This window comes from Scyliorhinus torazame, chromosome 1, assembly GCF_047496885.1.
Source record: "Scyliorhinus torazame isolate Kashiwa2021f chromosome 1, sScyTor2.1, whole genome shotgun sequence".
Taxonomy (NCBI): Eukaryota; Metazoa; Chordata; class Chondrichthyes; order Carcharhiniformes; family Scyliorhinidae; genus Scyliorhinus; species Scyliorhinus torazame.
The window spans coordinates 19,958,352-19,978,802 of NC_092707.1; the positions used below are offsets into that span (position 1 = coordinate 19,958,352).

The following is a 20,451-nucleotide window of genomic DNA, read 5'->3' on the forward strand; positions in this document are numbered from 1 at the left end:
TCAGCATAAGGAGGGTTACAGTCTCAGGATACGGAGGATTACAGTCGCAGGATAAGAAGGGTGACAGTCTCAGGATACGGAGGGTTACAGTCTCAGGATAAGGAGGGTTACAGTCTCAGGATACGGAGGGTTACAATCTCAGGATGCGGAGGGTTACTGTCTCAGGATACGGAGGGTTACAGTCTCAGGATACGGAGGGTTACAGTCTCAGGATACGAAGGGTTACAGTCTCAGGATACGGAGGGTTACAGTTTCAGGATAAGGAGGGTTACAGTCTCAGCATAAGGAGGGTTACAGTCTCAGCATAAGGAGGGTTACAGTCTCAGGATACGGAGGGTTAAAGTCTCAGGATAAGGAGGGTTACAGTCTCAGCATAAGGAGGGTTACAGTCTCAGCAAAAGGAGGGTTACAGTCGCAGTATACGGAGGGTTACAGTCTCAGGATACGGAGGGTTACAGTCTCAGGATACGAAGGGTTACAGTCTCAGGATACGGAGGGTTACAGTTTCAGGATAAGGAGGGTTACAGTCTCAGCATAAGGAGGGTTACAGTCTCAGCATAAGGAGGGTTACAGTCTCAGGATACGGAGGATTACAGTCGCAGGATAAGAAGGGTTACAGTCTCAGGATACGGAGGGTTACAGTCTCAGGATAAGGAAGGTTACTGTCTCGGGATACGGAGGGTTACAGTCTCGGGATACGGAAGGTTACAGTCTCGGGATACTGAGGGTTACTGTCTCAGGATACGGAGGGTTACTGTCTCATGATACGGAGGGTTACAGTCTCAGGATAGGGAGGGTTACAGTCTCAGGATAGGGAGGGTTACAGTCTTAGGATACGGAGGGTTACAATCTCGGGATGCGGAGGGTTACTGTCTCGGGATACGGAGGGTTACAGTCTCGGGATACGGAAGGTTACAGTCTCGGGATACGGAGGGTTACTGTCTCAGGATACGGAGGGTTACTGTCTCAGGATACGGAGGGTTACTGTCTCAGGATACGGAGGGTTAAAGTCTCAGGATACGAAGGGTTACAGTCTCAGGATACGGAGGGTTACAGTCTCAGGATAAGGAGGCTTACAGTCTCAGGATACGGAGGGTTACAGTCTCAGGATATGAAGGGTTACAGTCTCAGGATACGGAGGGTTACAGTCTCAGGATACAGAGGGTTACAGTCTCAGGATAGGGAGGGTTACTGTCTCGGGATACGGAGGGTTACAGTCTCAGGATACGGAGGGTTACAGTCTAGTGATACGGAGGGTTACAGTCTCGGGATAAGGAGGGCTACAGTCTCGGGATAAGGAGCGTTACTGTCGCAGGATACGGAGGGTTACAGTCTCAGGATAAGGAGGGTTACAGTCTCAGGATACCGAGGGTTACAGTCTCAGGATAAGGAGGGTTACAGTCTCAGGAGACGGAGGGTTACAGTCTCAGGATAAGGAGGGTTACAGTCTCAGGATACGGAGGGTTACAGTCTCAGGATACGAAGGGTTACAGTCTCAGGATACGGAGGGTTAAAGTCTCAGGATAAGGAGGGTTACAGTCTCAGCATAAGGAGGGTTACAGTCTCAGGATACCGAGGGTTACAGTCTCAGGATAAGGAGGGTTACAGTCTCAGGAGACGGAGGGTTACAGTCTCAGGATAAGGAGGGTTACAGTCTCAGGATACGGAGGGTTACAGTCTCAGGATACGAAGGGTTACAGTCTCAGGATACGGAGGGTTAAAGTCTCAGGATAAGGAGGGTTACAGTCTCAGCATAAGGAGGGTTACAGTCTCAGCAAAAGGAGGGTTACAGTCGCAGGATACGGAGGGTTACAGTCTCAGGATACGGAGGGTTACAGTCTCAGGATACGAAGGGTTACAGTCTCAGGATACGGAGGGTTACAGTTTCAGGATAAGGAGGGTTACAGTCTCAGCATAAGGAGGGTTACAGTCTCAGCATAAGGAGGGTTACAGTCTCAGGATACGGAGGATTACAGTCGCAGGATAAGAAGGGTTACAGTCTCAGGATACGGAGGGTTACAGTCTCAGGATAAGGAAGGTTACTGTCTCGGGATACGGAGGGTTACAGTCTCGGGATACGGAAGGTTACAGTCTCGGGATACTGAGGGTTACTGTCTCAGGATACGGAGGGTTACTGTCTCATGATACGGAGGGTTACAGTCTCAGGATAGGGAGGGTTACAGTCTCAGGATAGGGAGGGTTACAGTCTTAGGATACGGAGGGTTACAATCTCGGGATGCGGAGGGTTACTGTCTCGGGATACGGAGGGTTACAGTCTCGGGATACGGAAGGTTACAGTCTCGGGATACGGAGGGTTACTGTCTCAGGATACGGAGGGTTACTGTCTCAGGATACGGAGGGTTACTGTCTCAGGATACGGAGGGTTAAAGTCTCAGGATACGAAGGGTTACAGTCTCAGGATACGGAGGGTTACAGTCTCAGGATAAGGAGGCTTACAGTCTCAGGATACGGAGGGTTACAGTCTCAGGATATGAAGGGTTACAGTCTCAGGATACGGAGGGTTACAGTCTCAGGATACAGAGGGTTACAGTCTCAGGATAGGGAGGGTTACTGTCTCGGGATACGGAGGGTTACAGTCTCAGGATACGGAGGGTTACAGTCTAGTGATACGGAGGGTTACAGTCTCGGGATAAGGAGGGCTACAGTCTCGGGATAAGGAGCGTTACTGTCGCAGGATACGGAGGGTTACAGTCTCAGGATAAGGAGGGTTACAGTCTCAGGATACCGAGGGTTACAGTCTCAGGATAAGGAGGGTTACAGTCTCAGGATACGGAGGGTTACAGTCTCAGGAGACGGAGGGTTACAGTCTCAGGATAAGGAGGGTTACAGTCTCAGGAGACGGAGGGTTACAGTCTCAGGATAAGGAGGGTTACAGTCTCAGGATACGGAGGGTTACAGTCTCAGGAGACGGAGGGTTACAGTCTCAGGATAAGGAGGGTTACAGTCTCAGAATACGGAGGGTTACAATCTCAGGATACGAAGGGTTACAGTCTCAGGATACGGAGGGTTAAAGTCTCAGGATAAGGAGGGTTACAGTCTCAGCATAAGGAGGGTTACAGTCTCAGCAAAGGAGGGTTACAGTCGCAGGATACGTTGGGTTCCAGTCGCAGGATAAGAAGGGTGACAGTCTCAGGATACGGAGGGTTACAGTCTCAGGATAAGGAGGGTTACAGTCTCAGGATAAGGAGGGTTACAGTCTCAGGATACGGAGGGTTACAATCTCAGGATGCGGAGGGTTACTGTCTCAGGATACGGAGGGTTACAGTCTCAGGATACGGAGGGTTACAGTCTCAGGATACGAAGGGTTACAGTCTAAGGATACGGAGGGTTACAGTTTCAGGATAAGGAGGGTTACAGTCTCCGCATAAGGAGGGTTACAGTCTCAGCATAAGGAGGGTTACAGTCTCAGGATACGGAGGATTACAGTCGCAGGATAAGAAGGGTTACAGTCTCAGGATACGGAGGGTTACAGTCTCAGGATAAGGAGGGTTACTGTCTCGGGATACTGAGGGTTACTGTCTCAGGATACGGAGGGTTACTGTCTCAGGATACGGAGGGTTACAGTCTCAGGATAGGGAGGGTTACAGTCTTAGGATACGGAGGGTTACAATCTCGGGATGCGGAGGGTTAATGTCTCGGGATACGGAGGGTTACAGTCTCGGGATACGGAAGGTTACAGTCTCGGGATACGGAAGGTTACAGTCTCGGGATACGGAGGGTTACTGTCTCAGGATACGGAGGGTTACTGTCTCAGGATACGGAGGGTTACTGTCTCAGGATACGGAGTGATACAGTCTCAGGATACGAAGGGTTACAGTCTCAGGATACGGAGGGTTACAGTCTCAGGATAAGGAGGCTTACAGTCTCAGGATACGGAGGGTTACAGTCTCAGGATATGAAGGGTTACAGTCTCAGGATACGGAGGGTTACAGTCTCAGGATAGGGAGGGTTACGGTCTCAGGATAGGGAGGGTTCCAGTCGCAGGATAAGAAGGGTGACAGTCTCAGGATACGGAGGGTTACAGTCTCAGGATAAGGAGGGTTACAGTCTCAGGATACGGAGGGTTACAATCTCAGGATGCGGAGGGTTACTGTCTCAGGATACGGAGGGTTACAGTCTCAGGATACGGAGGGTTACAGTCTCAGGATACGAAGGGTTACAGTCTCAGGATACGGAGGGTTACAGTTTCAGGATAAGGAGGGTTACAGTCTCAGCATAAGGAGGGTTACAGTCTCAGCATAAGGAGGGTTACAGTCTCAGGATACGGAGGATTACAGTCGCAGGATAAGAAGGGTTACAGTCTCAGGATACGGAGGGTTACAGTCTCAGGATAAGGAGGGTTACTGTCTCGGGATACGGAGGGTTACAGTCTCGGGATACGGAAGGTTACAGTCTCGGGATACTGAGGGTTACTGTCTCAGGATACGGAGGGTTACTGTCTCAGGATACGGAGGGTTACAGTCTCAGGATAGGGAGGGTTACGGTCTTAGGATACGGAGGGTTACAATCTCGGGATGCGGAGGGTTACTGTCTCGGGATACGGAGGGTTACAGTCTCGGGATACGGAAGGTTACAGTCTCGGGATACGGAGGGTTACTGTCTCAGGATACGGAGGGTTACTGTCTTAGGATACGGAGGGTTACTGTCTCAGGATACGGAGGGTTACAGTCTCAGGATACGAAGGGTTACAGTCTCAGGATACGGAGGGTTACTGTCTCAGGATGCGGAGGGTTACAGTCTCGGGATATGGAGGGTTACAGCCTCAGGATAAGGATGATTACAGTCACGGGATACGGAGCGTTACAGTCTCAGGATACAGAGGGTTACAGTCTCAGGATAGGGAGGGTTACTGTCTCAGAATACGGAGGGTTACTGTCTCAGGATACAGAGGGTTACAGTCTCAGGATAGGGAGGGTTACTGTCTCGGGATACGGAGGGTTACAGTCTCAGGATACGGAGGGTTACAGTCTCAGGATACGGAGGGTTACAGTCTCAGGATAGGGAGGGTTACAGTCTCAGGATAGGGAGGGTTCCAGTCGCAGGATAAGAAGGGTGACAGTCTCAGGATACGGAGGGTTACAGTCTCAGGATAAGGAGGGTTACAGTCTCAGGATACGGAGGGTTACAATCTCAGGATGCGGAGGGTTACTGTCTCAGGATACGGAGGGTTACAGTCTCAGGATACGGAGGGTTACAGTCTCAGGATACGAAGGGTTACAGTCTCAGGATACGGAGGGTTACAGTTTCAGGATAAGGAGGGTTACAGTCTCAGCATAAGGAGGGTTACAGTCTCAGCATAAGGAGGGTTACAGTCTCAGGATACGGAGGATTACAGTCGCAGGATAAGAAGGGTGACAGTCTCAGGATACGGAGGGTTACAGTCTCAGGATAAGGAGGGTTACAGTCTCAGGATACGGAGGGTTACAATCTCAGGATGCGGAGGGTTACTGTCTCAGGATACGGAGGGTTACAGTCTCAGGATACGGAGGGTTACAGTCTCAGGATACGAAGGGTTACAGTCTCAGGATACGGAGGGTTACAGTTTCAGGATAAGGAGGGTTACAGTCTCAGCATAAGGAGGGTTACAGTCTCAGCATAAGGAGGGTTACAGTCTCAGGATACGGAGGGTTAAAGTCTCAGGATAAGGAGGGTTACAGTCTCAGCATAAGGAGGGTTACAGTCTCAGCAAAAGGAGGGTTACAGTCGCAGTATACGGAGGGTTACAGTCTCAGGATACGGAGGGTTACAGTCTCAGGATACGAAGGGTTACAGTCTCAGGATACGGAGGGTTACAGTTTCAGGATAAGGAGGGTTACAGTCTCAGCATAAGGAGGGTTACAGTCTCAGCATAAGGAGGGTTACAGTCTCAGGATACGGAGGATTACAGTCGCAGGATAAGAAGGGTTACAGTCTCAGGATACGGAGGGTTACAGTCTCAGGATAAGGAAGGTTACTGTCTCGGGATACGGAGGGTTACAGTCTCGGGATACGGAAGGTTACAGTCTCGGGATACTGAGGGTTACTGTCTCAGGATACGGAGGGTTACTGTCTCATGATACGGAGGGTTACAGTCTCAGGATAGGGAGGGTTACAGTCTCAGGATAGGGAGGGTTACAGTCTTAGGATACGGAGGGTTACAATCTCGGGATGCGGAGGGTTACTGTCTCGGGATACGGAGGGTTACAGTCTCGGGATACGGAAGGTTACAGTCTCGGGATACGGAGGGTTACTGTCTCAGGATACGGAGGGTTACTGTCTCAGGATACGGAGGGTTACTGTCTCAGGATACGGAGGGTTAAAGTCTCAGGATACGAAGGGTTACAGTCTCAGGATACGGAGGGTTACAGTCTCAGGATAAGGAGGCTTACAGTCTCAGGATACGGAGGGTTACAGTCTCAGGATATGAAGGGTTACAGTCTCAGGATACGGAGGGTTACAGTCTCAGGATACAGAGGGTTACAGTCTCAGGATAGGGAGGGTTACTGTCTCGGGATACGGAGGGTTACAGTCTCAGGATACGGAGGGTTACAGTCTAGTGATACGGAGGGTTACAGTCTCGGGATAAGGAGGGCTACAGTCTCGGGATAAGGAGCGTTACTGTCGCAGGATACGGAGGGTTACAGTCTCAGGATAAGGAGGGTTACAGTCTCAGGATACCGAGGGTTACAGTCTCAGGATAAGGAGGGTTACAGTCTCAGGAGACGGAGGGTTACAGTCTCAGGATAAGGAGGGTTACAGTCTCAGGATACGGAGGGTTACAGTCTCAGGATACGAAGGGTTACAGTCTCAGGATACGGAGGGTTAAAGTCTCAGGATAAGGAGGGTTACAGTCTCAGCATAAGGAGGGTTACAGTCTCAGCAAAGGAGGGTTACAGTCGCAGGATACGTTGGGTTCCAGTCGCAGGATAAGAAGGGTGACAGTCTCAGGATACGGAGGGTTACAGTCTCAGGATAAGGAGGGTTACAGTCTCAGGATAAGGAGGGTTACAGTCTCAGGATACGGAGGGTTACAATCTCAGGATGCGGAGGGTTACTGTCTCAGGATACGGAGGGTTACAGTCTCAGGATACGGAGGGTTACAGTCTCAGGATACGAAGGGTTACAGTCTAAGGATACGGAGGGTTACAGTTTCAGGATAAGGAGGGTTACAGTCTCCGCATAAGGAGGGTTACAGTCTCAGCATAAGGAGGGTTACAGTCTCAGGATACGGAGGATTACAGTCGCAGGATAAGAAGGGTTACAGTCTCAGGATACGGAGGGTTACAGTCTCAGGATAAGGAGGGTTACTGTCTCGGGATACTGAGGGTTACTGTCTCAGGATACGGAGGGTTACTGTCTCAGGATACGGAGGGTTACAGTCTCAGGATAGGGAGGGTTACAGTCTTAGGATACGGAGGGTTACAATCTCGGGATGCGGAGGGTTAATGTCTCGGGATACGGAGGGTTACAGTCTCGGGATACGGAAGGTTACAGTCTCGGGATACGGAAGGTTACAGTCTCGGGATACGGAGGGTTACTGTCTCAGGATACGGAGGGTTACTGTCTCAGGATACGGAGGGTTACTGTCTCAGGATACGGAGTGATACAGTCTCAGGATACGAAGGGTTACAGTCTCAGGATACGGAGGGTTACAGTCTCAGGATAAGGAGGCTTACAGTCTCAGGATACGGAGGGTTACAGTCTCAGGATATGAAGGGTTACAGTCTCAGGATACGGAGGGTTACAGTCTCAGGATAGGGAGGGTTACGGTCTCAGGATAGGGAGGGTTCCAGTCGCAGGATAAGAAGGGTGACAGTCTCAGGATACGGAGGGTTACAGTCTCAGGATAAGGAGGGTTACAGTCTCAGGATACGGAGGGTTACAATCTCAGGATGCGGAGGGTTACTGTCTCAGGATACGGAGGGTTACAGTCTCAGGATACGGAGGGTTACAGTCTCAGGATACGAAGGGTTACAGTCTCAGGATACCGAGGGTTACAGTTTCAGGATAAGGAGGGTTACAGTCTCAGCATAAGGAGGGTTACAGTCTCAGCATAAGGAGGGTTACAGTCTCAGGATACGGAGGATTACAGTCGCAGGATAAGAAGGGTTACAGTCTCAGGATACGGAGGGTTACAGTCTCAGGATAAGGAGGGTTACTGTCTCGGGATACGGAGGGTTACAGTCTCGGGATACGGAAGGTTACAGTCTCGGGATACTGAGGGTTACTGTCTCAGGATACGGAGGGTTACTGTCTCAGGATACGGAGGGTTACAGTCTCAGGATAGGGAGGGTTACGGTCTTAGGATACGGAGGGTTACAATCTCGGGATGCGGAGGGTTACTGTCTCGGGATACGGAGGGTTACAGTCTCGGGATACGGAAGGTTACAGTCTCGGGATACGGAGGGTTACTGTCTCAGGATACGGAGGGTTACTGTCTTAGGATACGGAGGGTTACTGTCTCAGGATACGGAGGGTTACAGTCTCAGGATACGAAGGGTTACAGTCTCAGGATACGGAGGGTTACTGTCTCAGGATGCGGAGGGTTACAGTCTCGGGATATGGAGGGTTACAGCCTCAGGATAAGGATGATTACAGTCACGGGATACGGAGCGTTACAGTCTCAGGATACAGAGGGTTACAGTCTCAGGATAGGGAGGGTTACTGTCTCAGAATACGGAGGTTTACTGTCTCAGGATACAGAGGGTTACAGTCTCAGGATAGGGAGGGTTACTGTCTCGGGATACGGAGGGTTACAGTCTCAGGATACGGAGGGTTACAGTCTCAGGATACGGAGGGTTACAGTCTCAGGATAGGGAGGGTTACAGTCTCAGGATAGGGAGGGTTCCAGTCGCAGGATAAGAAGGGTGACAGTCTCAGGATACGGAGGGTTACAGTCTCAGGATAAGGAGGGTTACAGTCTCAGGATACGGAGGGTTACAATCTCAGGATGCGGAGGTTTACTGTCTCAGGATACGGAGGGTTACAGTCTCAGGATACGGAGGGTTACAGTCTCAGGATACGAAGGGTTACAGTCTCAGGATACGGAGGGTTACAGTTTCAGGATAAGGAGGGTTACAGTCTCAGCATAAGGAGGGTTACAGTCTCAGCATAAGGAGGGTTACAGTCTCAGGATACGGAGGATTACAGTCGCAGGATAAGAAGGGTGACAGTCTCAGGATACGGAGGGTTACAGTCTCAGGATAAGGAGGGTTACTGTCTCGGGATACGGAGGGTTACAGTCTCGGGATACGGAAGGTTACAGTCTCGGGATACTGAGGGTTACTGTCTCAGGATACGGAGGGTTACTGTCTCAGGATACGGAGGGTTACAGTCTCAGGATAGGGAGGGTTACGGTCTTAGGATACGGAGGGTTACAATCTCGGGATGCGGAGGGTTACTGTCTCGGGATACGGAGGGTTACAGTCTCGGGATACGGAAGGTTACAGTCTCGGGATACGGAGGGTTACTGTCTCAGGATACGGAGGGTTACTGTCTTAGGATACGGAGGGTTACTGTCTCAGGATACGGAGGGTTACAGTCTCAGGATACGAAGGGTTACAGTCTCAGGATACGGAGGGTTACTGTCTCAGGATGCGGAGGGTTACAGTCTCGGGATATGGAGGGTTACAGCCTCAGGATAAGGATGATTACAGTCACGGGATACGGAGCGTTACAGTCTCAGGATACAGAGGGTTACAGTCTCAGGATAGGGAGGGTTACTGTCTCAGAATACGGAGGGTTACTGTCTCAGGATACAGAGGGTTACAGTCTCAGGATAGGGAGGGTTACTGTCTCGGGATACGGAGGGTTACAGTCTCAGGATACGGAGGGTTACAGTCTCAGGATACGGAGGGTTACAGTCTCAGGATAGGGAGGGTTACAGTCTCAGGATAGGGAGGGTTCCAGTCGCAGGATAAGAAGGGTGACAGTCTCAGGATACGGAGGGTTACAGTCTCAGGATAAGGAGGGTTACAGTCTCAGGATACGGAGGGTTACAATCTCAGGATGCGGAGGGTTACTGTCTCAGGATACGGAGGGTTACAGTCTCAGGATACGGAGGGTTACAGTCTCAGGATACGAAGGGTTACAGTCTCAGGATACGGAGGGTTACAGTTTCAGGATAAGGAGGGTTACAGTCTCAGCATAAGGAGGGTTACAGTCTCAGCATAAGGAGGGTTACAGTCTCAGGATACGGAGGATTACAGTCGCTGGATATGAAGGGTTACAGTCTCAGGATACGGAGGGTTACAGTCTCAGGATAAGGAGGGTTACTGTCTCGGGATACGGAGGGTTACAGTCTCGGGATACGGAAGGTTACAGTCTCGGGATACTGAGGGTTACTGTCTCAGGATACGGAGGGTTACTGTCTCAGGATACGGAGGGTTACAGTCTCAGGATAGGGAGGGTTACGGTCTTAGGATACGGAGGGTTACAATCTCGGGATGCGGAGGGTTACTGTCTCGGGATACGGAGGGTTACAGTCTCGGGATACGGAAGGTTACAGTCTCGGGATACGGAGGGTTACTGTCTCAGGATAGGGAGGGTTACTGTCTCAGAATACGGAGTGTTACTGTCTCAGGATACAGAGGGTTACAGTCTCAGGATAGGGAGGGTTACTGTCTCGGGATACGGAGGGTTACAGTCTCAGGATACGGAGGGTTACAGTCTCGGGATAAGGAGGGCTACAGTCTCGGGATAAGGAGGGTTACAGTCTCAGGATAAGGAGGGTTACCGTCTCAGGATACGGAGGGTTACAGTCTCAGGATAAGGAGGGTTACAGTCTCAGGATACCGAGGGTTACAGTCTCAGGATAAGGAGGGTTACAGTCTCAGGATACGGAGGGTTACAGTCTCAGGATAAGGAGGGTTACAGTCTCAGGATACGGAGGGTTACAGTCTCAGGATACGAAGGGTTACAGTCTCAGGATACGGAGGGTTAAAGTCTCAGGATAAGGAGGGTTACAGTCTCAGCATAAGGAGGGTTACAGTCTCAGCAAAAGGAGGGTTACAGTCGCAGGATACGGAGGGTTACAGTCTCAGGATACGGAGGGTTACAGTCTCAGGATACGAAGGGTTACAGTCTCAGGATACGGAGGGTTACAGTTTCAGGATAAGGAGGGTTACAGTCTCAGCATAAGGAGGGTTACAGTCTCAGCATAAGGAGGGTTACAGTCTCAGGATACGGAGGATTACAGTCGCAGGATAAGAAGGGTTACAGTCTCAGGATACGGTGGGTTACAGTCTCAGGATAAGGAGGGTTACTGTCTCGGGATACGGAGGGTTACAGTCTCGGGATACGGAAGGTTACAGTCTCGGGATACTGAGGGTTACTGTCGCAGGATACGGAGGGTTACTGTCTCATGATACGGAGGGTTACAGTCTCAGGATAGGGAGGGTTACAGTCTCAGGATAGGGAGGGTTACAGTCTTAGGATACGGAGGGTTACAATCTCGGGATGCGGAGGGTTACTGTCTCGGGATACGGAGGGTTACAGTCTCAGCATAAGGAGGGTTACAGTCTCAGCAAAAGGAGGGTTACAGTCCCAGGATACGTTGGGTTCCAGTCGCAGGATAAGAAGGGTGACAGTCTCAGGATACGGAGGGTTACAGTCTCAGGATAAGGAGGGTTACAGTCTCAGGATAAGGAGGGTTACAGTCTCAGGATACGGAGGGTTACAATCTCAGGATGCGGAGGGTTACTGTCTCAGGATACGGAGGGTTACAGTCTCAGGATACGGAGGGTTACAGTCTCAGGATACGAAGGGTTACAGTCTCAGGATACGGAGGGTTACAGTTTCAGGATAAGGAGGGTTACAGTCTCCGCATAAGGAGGGTTACAGTCTCAGCATAAGGAGGGTTACAGTCTCAGGATACGGAGGATTACAGTCGCAGGATAAGAAGGGTTACAGTCTCAGGATACGGAGGGTTACAGTCTCCAGATAAGGAGGGTTACTGTCTCGGGATACTGAGGGTTACTGTCTCAGGATACGGAGGGTTACTGTCTCAGGATACGGAGGGTTACAGTCTCAGGATAGGGAGGGTTACAGTCTTAGGATACGGAGGGTTACAATCTCGGGATGCGGAGGGTTACTGTCTCGGGATACGGAGGGTTACAGTCTCGGGATACAGAAGGTTCAGTCTCGGGATACGGAAGGTTACAGTCTCGGGATACGGAGGGTTACTGTCTCAGGATACGGAGGGTTACTGTCTTAGGATACGGAGGGTTACTGTCTCAGGATACGGAGTGATACAGTCTCAGGATACGAAGGGTTACAGTCTCAGGATACGGAGGGTTACAGTCTCAGGATAAGGAGGCTTACAGTCTCAGGATACGGAGGGTTACAGTCTCAGGATATGAAGGGTTACAGTCTCAGGATACGGAGGGTTACAGTCACAGGATAGGGAGGGTTACAGTCTCAGGATAGGGAGGGTTACAGTCTCGGGATGAGGTGGGTTACAGTTTCGGGATAAGGAGGGTTACAGTCTCGGGATAAGGAGGGTTACAGTCTCAGGATGCGGAGGGTTACAGTCTCAGGATAAAGGAGGGTTACAGTCTCGAGATACGGAGGGTTACAGTCTCAGGATACGGAGCGTTACTGTCTCATGATACGAAGGGTTACAGTCTCAGGATACGGAGGGTTAAAGTCTCAGGATAAGGAGGCTTACCGTCTCAGGATAAGGAGGCTTACCGTCTCAGGATACGGAGGGTTACAGTCTCAGGATAAGGAGGGTTACAGTCTCAGGATACGGAGGGTTACAGTCTCAGGATACGGAGGGTTACAGTCTCAGGATACGGAGGGTTACAGTCTCAGGATACGAAGGGTTACAGCCTCGGGATACGGAAGGTTACAGTCTCGGGATACGGAGGGTTACTGTCTCAGGATACGGAGGGTTACTGTCTCAGGATAGGGAGGGTTACAGTCTCAGGATAGGGAGGATTACAGTCGCAGGATAAGAAGGGTTACAGTCTCAGGATACGGAGGGTTACAGTCTGAGGATAAGGAGGGTTACAGTCTCAGGATACGGAGGGTTACAATCTCAGGATGCGGAGGGTTACAGTCGCAGGATAAGAAGGGTTACAGTCTCAGGATACGGAGGGTTACAGTCTCAGGATAAGGAGGGTTACAGTCTCAGGATACGGAGGGTTACAATGTCAGGATGCGGAGGGTTACTGTCTCGGGATACGGAGGGTTACAGTCTCGGGATACGGAAGGTTACAGTCTCGGGATACGGAGGGTTACTGTCTCAGGATACGGAGGGTTACAGTCTCAGGATACGGAGGGTTACAGTCTCAGGATGAGGAGGGCTACAGTCTCAGCATAAGGAGGGTTACAGTCTCAGCATAAGGAGGTTTACAGTCTCAGGATACGGAGGGTTACAGTCGCAGGATAAGAAGGGTTACAGTCTCAGGATACGGAGGGTTACAGTCTCAGGATAAGGAGGGTTACAGTCTCAGGATACGGAGGGCTACAATCTCAGGATGCGGAGGGTTACTGTCTCGGGATACGGAGGGTTACTGTCTCGGGATACGGAGGGTTACAGTCTCGGGATACGGAAGGTTACAGTCTCGGGATACGGAGGGTTACTGACTCAGGATACGGAGGGTTACTGTCTCAGGATACGGAGGGTTACAGTCTCAGGATAGGGAGGGTTACAGTCTCAGGATACGGAGGGTTACAGTCTCAGGATACGGAGGGTTACTGGCTCAGGATACGGAGGGTTACTGGCTCAGGATACGGCGGGTTACTGTCTCAGGATAGGGAGGGTTACTGTCTCAGGATAGGGAGGGTTACTGTCTCGGGATAGGGAGGGTTACTGTCTCGGGATAGGGAGGGTTACTGGCGCGGGATACGGAGAGTTACAGTTTCAGGATACGGAGGGTTACTGTCTCAGGTTACGGAGGGTTACTGTCTCAGGTTACGGAGGGTTACTGTCTCAGGATACAGAGGGTTACTGTCTCCGGATAGGGAGGGTTACAGTCTCCGGATAGGGAGGGTTACTGTCTCGGGATACGGAGGGTTACTGTCTCAGGATAGGGAGGGTTACAGTCTCAGGATACTGAGGGTTACTGGCGCGGGATACGGAGAGTTACAGTTTCAGGATACGGAGGGTTACTGTCTCAGGATACAGAGGGTTACTGTCTCCGGATAGGGAGGGTTACAGTCTCCGGATACGGAGGGTTACTGTCTCGGGATACGGAGGGTTACTGTCTCAGGATAGGGAGGGTTACAGTCTCAGGATAAGGAGGGTTCCAGTCTCAGGATATGGAGGGTTACAGTCTTAGGATACGGAGGATTACAGTCTTAGGATACGGAGGGTTACAATCTCAGGATGCGGAGGGTTACTGTCTCGGGATACGGAGGGTTACAGTCTCGGGATACGGAAGGTTACAGTCTCGGGATACGGAGGGTTACTGTCTCAGGATACGGAGGGTTACTGTCTCAGGATACGGAGGGTTACAGTCTCAGGATAGGGAGGGTTACAGTCTCAGGATACGGAGGGTTACAGTCTCAGGATACGGAGGGTTACTGGCTCAGGATACGGAGGGTCACTGGCTCAGGATACGGCGGGTTACTGTCTCAGGATAGGGAGGGTTACTGTCTCAGGATAGGGAGGGTTACTGTCTCGGGATAGGGAGGGTTACTGTCTCGGGATAGGGAGGGTTACTGGCGCGGGATACGGAGAGTTACAGTTTCAGGATACGGAGGGTTACTGTCTCAGGTTACGGAGGGTTACTGTCTCAGGTTACGGAGGGTTACTGTCTCAGGATACAGAGGGTTACTGTCTCCGGATAGGGAGGGTTACAGTCTCCGGATAGGGAGGGTTACTGTCTCGGGATACGGAGGGTTACTGTCTCAGGATAGGGAGGGTTACAGTCTCAGGATACGGAGGGTTACTGGCGCGGGATACGGAGAGTTACAGTTTCAGGATACGGAGGGTTACTGTCTCAGGATACAGAGGGTTACTGTCTCCGGATAGGGAGGGTTACAGTCTCCGGATAGGGAGGGTTACTGTCTCGGGATACGGAGGGTTACTGTCTCAGGATAGGGAGGGTTACAGTCTCAGGATACGGAGGGTTACTGTTTCGCGATACGGAAGGTTACAGTCTCAGGATAAGGAGGGTTACAGTCTCAGGATAAAGAGGGTTACAGTCTCAGGATAAGGAGGGTTACAGTCTCAGGATACGGAGGGTTACAGTCTTAGGATACGGAGGATTACAGTCTTAGGATACGGAGGGTTACAGTCTCGGGATACGAAGGGTTACAGTCTCGGGATACGGAGGGTTACAGTCTCAGGATACGAAGGTTTACAGTCTCGGGATACGGAGGGTTATAGTCTCCGGATAAGGAGGGTTCTAGTGTCTGGATAAGGAGGGTTATAGTGTCTGGATAAGGAGGGTTATAGTGTCTGGATAAGGAGTCAGTCATGTTCGGTTTATTCTTGTTGGATTTATTTTGTTTTCTCCACCCAGGGATGCCCATCTGATTCCTGATCACACGATCCGCTCACTGGGCCATATCGCTGTTGCATTGAGGGACACGCCAAAGGTGATGGAGCCGATTCTGCAAATCCTGCAGCAGAAGTTTTGCCAGCCTCCATCCCAGTTAGATGTTCTCATTATCGATCAGCTGGGCTGCATGGTCATCACGGGGAATGTAAGTGAGATGGAGTGATTGATACAATAATTTGTACTGTAGCAAAGTAACCAGGGCAGGTAGTTATTAAAAAAGTTATGGCACTAATTGACGCCTCTTAGCATTCTGCGCTGTGGACACCACAGTGGGTAATTACAACTTTGCCACCTTCGCAGTAACCTGGCAGAGTGAATTAATGGAAATTAAGCTTCTTCAACAAGTGGGTAATCCACTCTACTAAGCAGCGAAGTTGAAAATTAAGCCCCTAATGTCACTTTCTCGCTTTTAAAAACAAAATAGAGGTTTTCTCTTACTTTGTTCCAAAAAATCATTCCAGCCTGAGACTGTTGCACATAATTGTCCTCATTTAGGTTGTAAGGATGGAAAGAACTAAAATCTATCAGCAAAAAAAAAAAAAATTATATCCATTCATCTGACACTTTCCATCCATCTGACTAGAGATTTTTGCGAAAGGCCAACTTTTTTGTGATCCATTTGGCCCATTATTTGAAAGAAGGAAGAAAGCATTTTGACTTCTTTAAAAGCAAGAGACTGCGGATGTTGGAAAGCTGAAATCGGGACAGTAAATGCTGCAAATGTTCTGCTCGTCAGGCAGCATCTGGGGAGAGAGGAGCAGAGTTAGCAGATAAAGTTTTAGCTCGATGACTTCATCAGAACGGTTCTGCTCAACCTATTTGAGTATTTCCAGTGTTTTATGTTTATATTTCGGATTTCTATGGCAGCTTTCACATCCTTCATGTCCGAACGCAATTCACAGGGAATTAATTACTGTGGAAATTGAGTCACTTTTTCAAACTCCATCCCAGCAGCTGAAGATAACAATGTTAGCTTGACTTCTGTGTTCTAATTGGCCTGTTGGCCACGTGTGATGGTGTCATTTTTACTCTCCATACCTAAGGAATGAATTATTAGGGCAGCACGGTAGCATTGTGGATAGCACAATTGCTTCACAGCTCCAGGGTCCCAGGTTCGATTCCGGCTTGGGTCACTGTCTGTGCGGAGTCTGCACATCCTCCCCGTGTGCGTGGGTTTTCTCCGGGTGCTCCGGTTTCCTCCCACAGTCCAAAGATGTGCAGGTTAGGTGGATTGGCCATGATACATTGCCCTTAGTGTCCAAAATTGCCCTTAGTGTTTGGTGGGGTTGCTGGGTTATGGGGATAGGGTGGAGGTGTGGACCTTGGGTAGGGTGCTCTTTCCAAGAGCCGGTGCAGACTCGATGGGCCGAATGGCCTCCTTCTGCGCTGTAAATTCTATGATTAAAAGGCTGTTCCAAAAATGTTTTGAATAGCAAATATAAATGTTCAGTTTTATTTCATTTCCCTGTTGTTCCTCCAATATTTAATTTCCTTAGCTCCCACAAAGGTCTTGTAGTGATTTCATCAGGTGAGGTGATGGCTATAGAGACTACTGGCTTCTCAGCTGTGCAATCCTAAACCTACTGAGTGATAGTATCTGGTATCCTCTTTGGCGAGCAATATTTTACTGTGGTTAGAAGAGGCAGTTTTCCTCACGATTGAGCCGTTGGCCATCGCATTCAGAAGTTCAGGGGAAACAGTTCCGAGACAGACTGGAACTGCCGGTGGTGGGGGAAGACAGATGGGGGGAGCTGGAAGCACCAATAGACCTGGGAGACAGCATGGAGAGCATCAGCTCCATGCAGGCGGGGAAGGCACCGGGACCCGACGGGTTCCCGGCAGACTTCTACAAAAAATTCGCACCAGTCCTGGCCCCACACATAAGGGACATGTTTGCGGACTCACTGGCAGGTGGCACCCTGCCCCCAACACTAGCGCAGGCCACAATCCCACTAAGACCCAAAAAAGGTAAAGACCTGACGGAATGCGGATCATACAGACCCATTTCACTGCTGAGCGTGGATGCGAAAATACTCGCAAAGGTCCTGGCCAAAAGGCTGGAGGCTGCGTACCAGAGGTGGTCGCAGAGGACCAAACGGGCTTTGTCAAGGTTAGGCAGCTCACAGCGAACATCAGGTAGCTGCTGAATGTGATAATGACCCCCCCGCCCCCAAGGCCTTTGCTTCGAATGGAGCTACCTCCTCAAGGTACTGAAATGGTTTGGGCTAGGAACGGGATTCACCGCCTGGGTGAGGCTCCTGTACAGCACTCCCAAAGCGAGTGTCCGAACTAACACCACCAGCTCTGAATATTTCCAGCTACAGAGAGGAACAAGACAGTGCTGCCCCCTGTCCCCACTCTTGTTCGCGCTAGCGATCGAACCCCTGGCGATAGCTCTGCGGGATGCAAAAAGCTGGAAGGGAATCCAGAGTGGAGACAGAGAGCACAGAGCCTCACTCTGTGCAGATGACCTGCTCCTCTATGTCTTGAAGCCACAGGAGGGAATGAAGGCAATACTGCAAATACTGAAAGAGTTTGGAACCTTCTCGGGCTACAAACTTAACCTGGGCAAAAGCGAGACATTCCCAGTGAACCCAAAAGGGGGAGGGACAGAGCTGAAGGGGCTCCCGTTCAAAACAGCCCAGAACAGATTCCGTTACCTGGGGATCCAAATAGCCAGAGACTGGACACAGATCCACAAGTGGAACCTGACCAGCCTGGTGGAGGAAGTAAGAAAAGACCTTCAACGGTGGGGCGCACTCCCACTCTCCCTGGCGGAAAGAGTGCAGTTGATCAAGATGAACGTGCTGCCAAGGCTCCTCTTCCTGTTTAGAGCCATCCAGATCTTCATCCCCAAGGCCTTTTTCCAAAGCATAGAACATAGACAGGCTAATCATGGCGTTTGTGTGGGGGGCAAGAACCCGAGAATTCCCAAACCGACACTGCAAAGAGGGAAAGTCAGAGGGGGCCTGGCTCTACCGAACCTACAATACTACCACTGGGCAGCAACGGCAGAAAAAGTGAGGGAATGGGTGCAAGAACCCGACACAGATTGGGTACAAATGGAGGAGGCATCCTGTAAAGGAACGACCCTCCGGGCCCTGGCTACAGCAGCACTCCCATCCTCCTCAACAAGGTACACAACGAGCCCAGTGGTAGCGGCCACGCTGAGAACGTGGACCCAGTTGAGACAGCACTTCGGGATAACCAAAATGTCCCTTATGGCCCCCATCTGCGGCAATCACAGATTCCCCCCCAGCCATGCTAGATCCCACCTTCAAAAGATGGATGCAGGACGGGGGCACATTGACGGTCGGGGACTTCTACGTAGGGCACAGACTGGCGACACTAGACGAACTGACGAGGAAGTGGGAACTATCAAGAGGACAGGAATTAGAAATTGAGACACCTCCAAATAATGCACTTCCTCCGCAAAGAGACATTAGGGTACCCTGAGGCCCCAGAAAGCACATTACTAGAGGACCTGATAGGCACAAGCTGCGAGAAGGGGGGGCCATGTTGGAAAATATACAGACTGCTACTGGACAGAGCCCGGACTACACTGGATGGGACCAGTCAAAAATGAGAGGACGAACTGGGGACAGAGGTGGGATGGGGACTCTGGAGCGAAGCACTGAGCAGGGTGAACTCCACTTCCTCCTGCGCAAGGCTAAGCCTAATGCAGCTCAAAGTGGTGCACAGAGCGCACCTGACCAGAACCCGAATGATCAGGTTCTTCCTGGAGTTGGAGGACAAATGTGAGCGGTGCCAGAGGGGCCCGGCCAACCACACCCACATGTTTTGGGCTTGCCCCAGGTGTGCTGGGTTCTGGCCAGCCTTCTCTGAGGCAATGTCCGAGGTTGTGGGGTTATTGGAGCAGCCAGAGCTACACATGGGGAAGGGGGCCAACGCCTTTGCTTTAGTTTCCCTAATCGCACGCCGGAGAATCCTGCTCGGTTGGCGATCGGCAGCACCACCCAAAGCTGCAGACTGGCTCGCTGACCTCTCGGAATTTCTTCACCTAGAGAAGATTAAGTACGCCATCCGAGAGTCAGAGGGGAGTCACTGTCGGGATTCTATGATAAAGCTGATATTGTTTTGTATGTATCAAGGCGTTAAGATCGTTTGTTGCTTGTTCATTATTCCTTCACCTAGTTTTGCTTGTGTATGTTGACTTCTGATCAGAAAATAAGTTGGGGAGAACCCCCGAGCTGTGTGAATTGCAGTTAGAAAGGACAAATTCATGTTTACCTGTCCTGTTCTTAAATTGAAAATCTTCGGTACTGCACCTGAAGTTCCCAAGCTGGACCATATTTTAGTTCAGGGCTGACGGACTCTTGTATTTTTTTTAACAGCAATATATTTACCAAGAAGTGTGGAACCTCTTTCAACAAATCAGCGTGAAAGCCAGTTCAGTAGTTTACTCAGCAACTAAAGACCACAAGGATCACGGATACAGGTAGGGTTTGAAGTATTGCTACATACAAAGTGTTTACTTTCCTTTCATTTCATTCCTCTTGTCTCATCAAGATTTACCCAAAAAATGTAGAAATACATTTAAACCTAAGAGTCTTCATTTTTAGTCACTTATGTCAAAACTTAGAACCGAACAGCCTGTTTTTTGGCCATTGATTTCTGCTCTCTTTAAAGTCATAGAATACAGAAGAGGCTATTTAATCCGTCGCATGTGAGCTGGCTCTGAGAGAGCTACCCAACTAGTCCTCTCCAGCCTCTTCACCATTGCCCTTCAACGTTCCCCCTTCAAAATATTTATCCTATTCCTTTTTTCAAATTAATATTGAATCTGCTTCCACTATCCTTTCAGGTGGCGTATTTCAGATCATCAAAACTTGCGGCGTAAAAACAATTCTCCTGTGCATGGTGGGATAGTTCAATCCAGCCTTGGATGGAGCATACACGCTCTCACCGTGTCCGCGTG

At 50.4% G+C, this 20,451-nt stretch overlaps 1 protein-coding gene across 1 annotated transcript in view; it reads left to right on the forward strand.

The window, feature by feature from the left end:
• Positions 1-20,451, forward strand: part of pi4kab (phosphatidylinositol 4-kinase, catalytic, alpha b) — a 345,324-nt gene that overhangs the window by 115,384 nt on the left and 209,489 nt on the right. The window contains exons 16-17 of the mRNA XM_072473986.1: positions 15,474-15,657; positions 19,868-19,971. Of these exons, the coding sequence (XP_072330087.1) occupies positions 15,474-15,657; positions 19,868-19,971 (288 nt within the window). The remainder of the gene's footprint in view (positions 1-15,473; positions 15,658-19,867; positions 19,972-20,451) is intronic.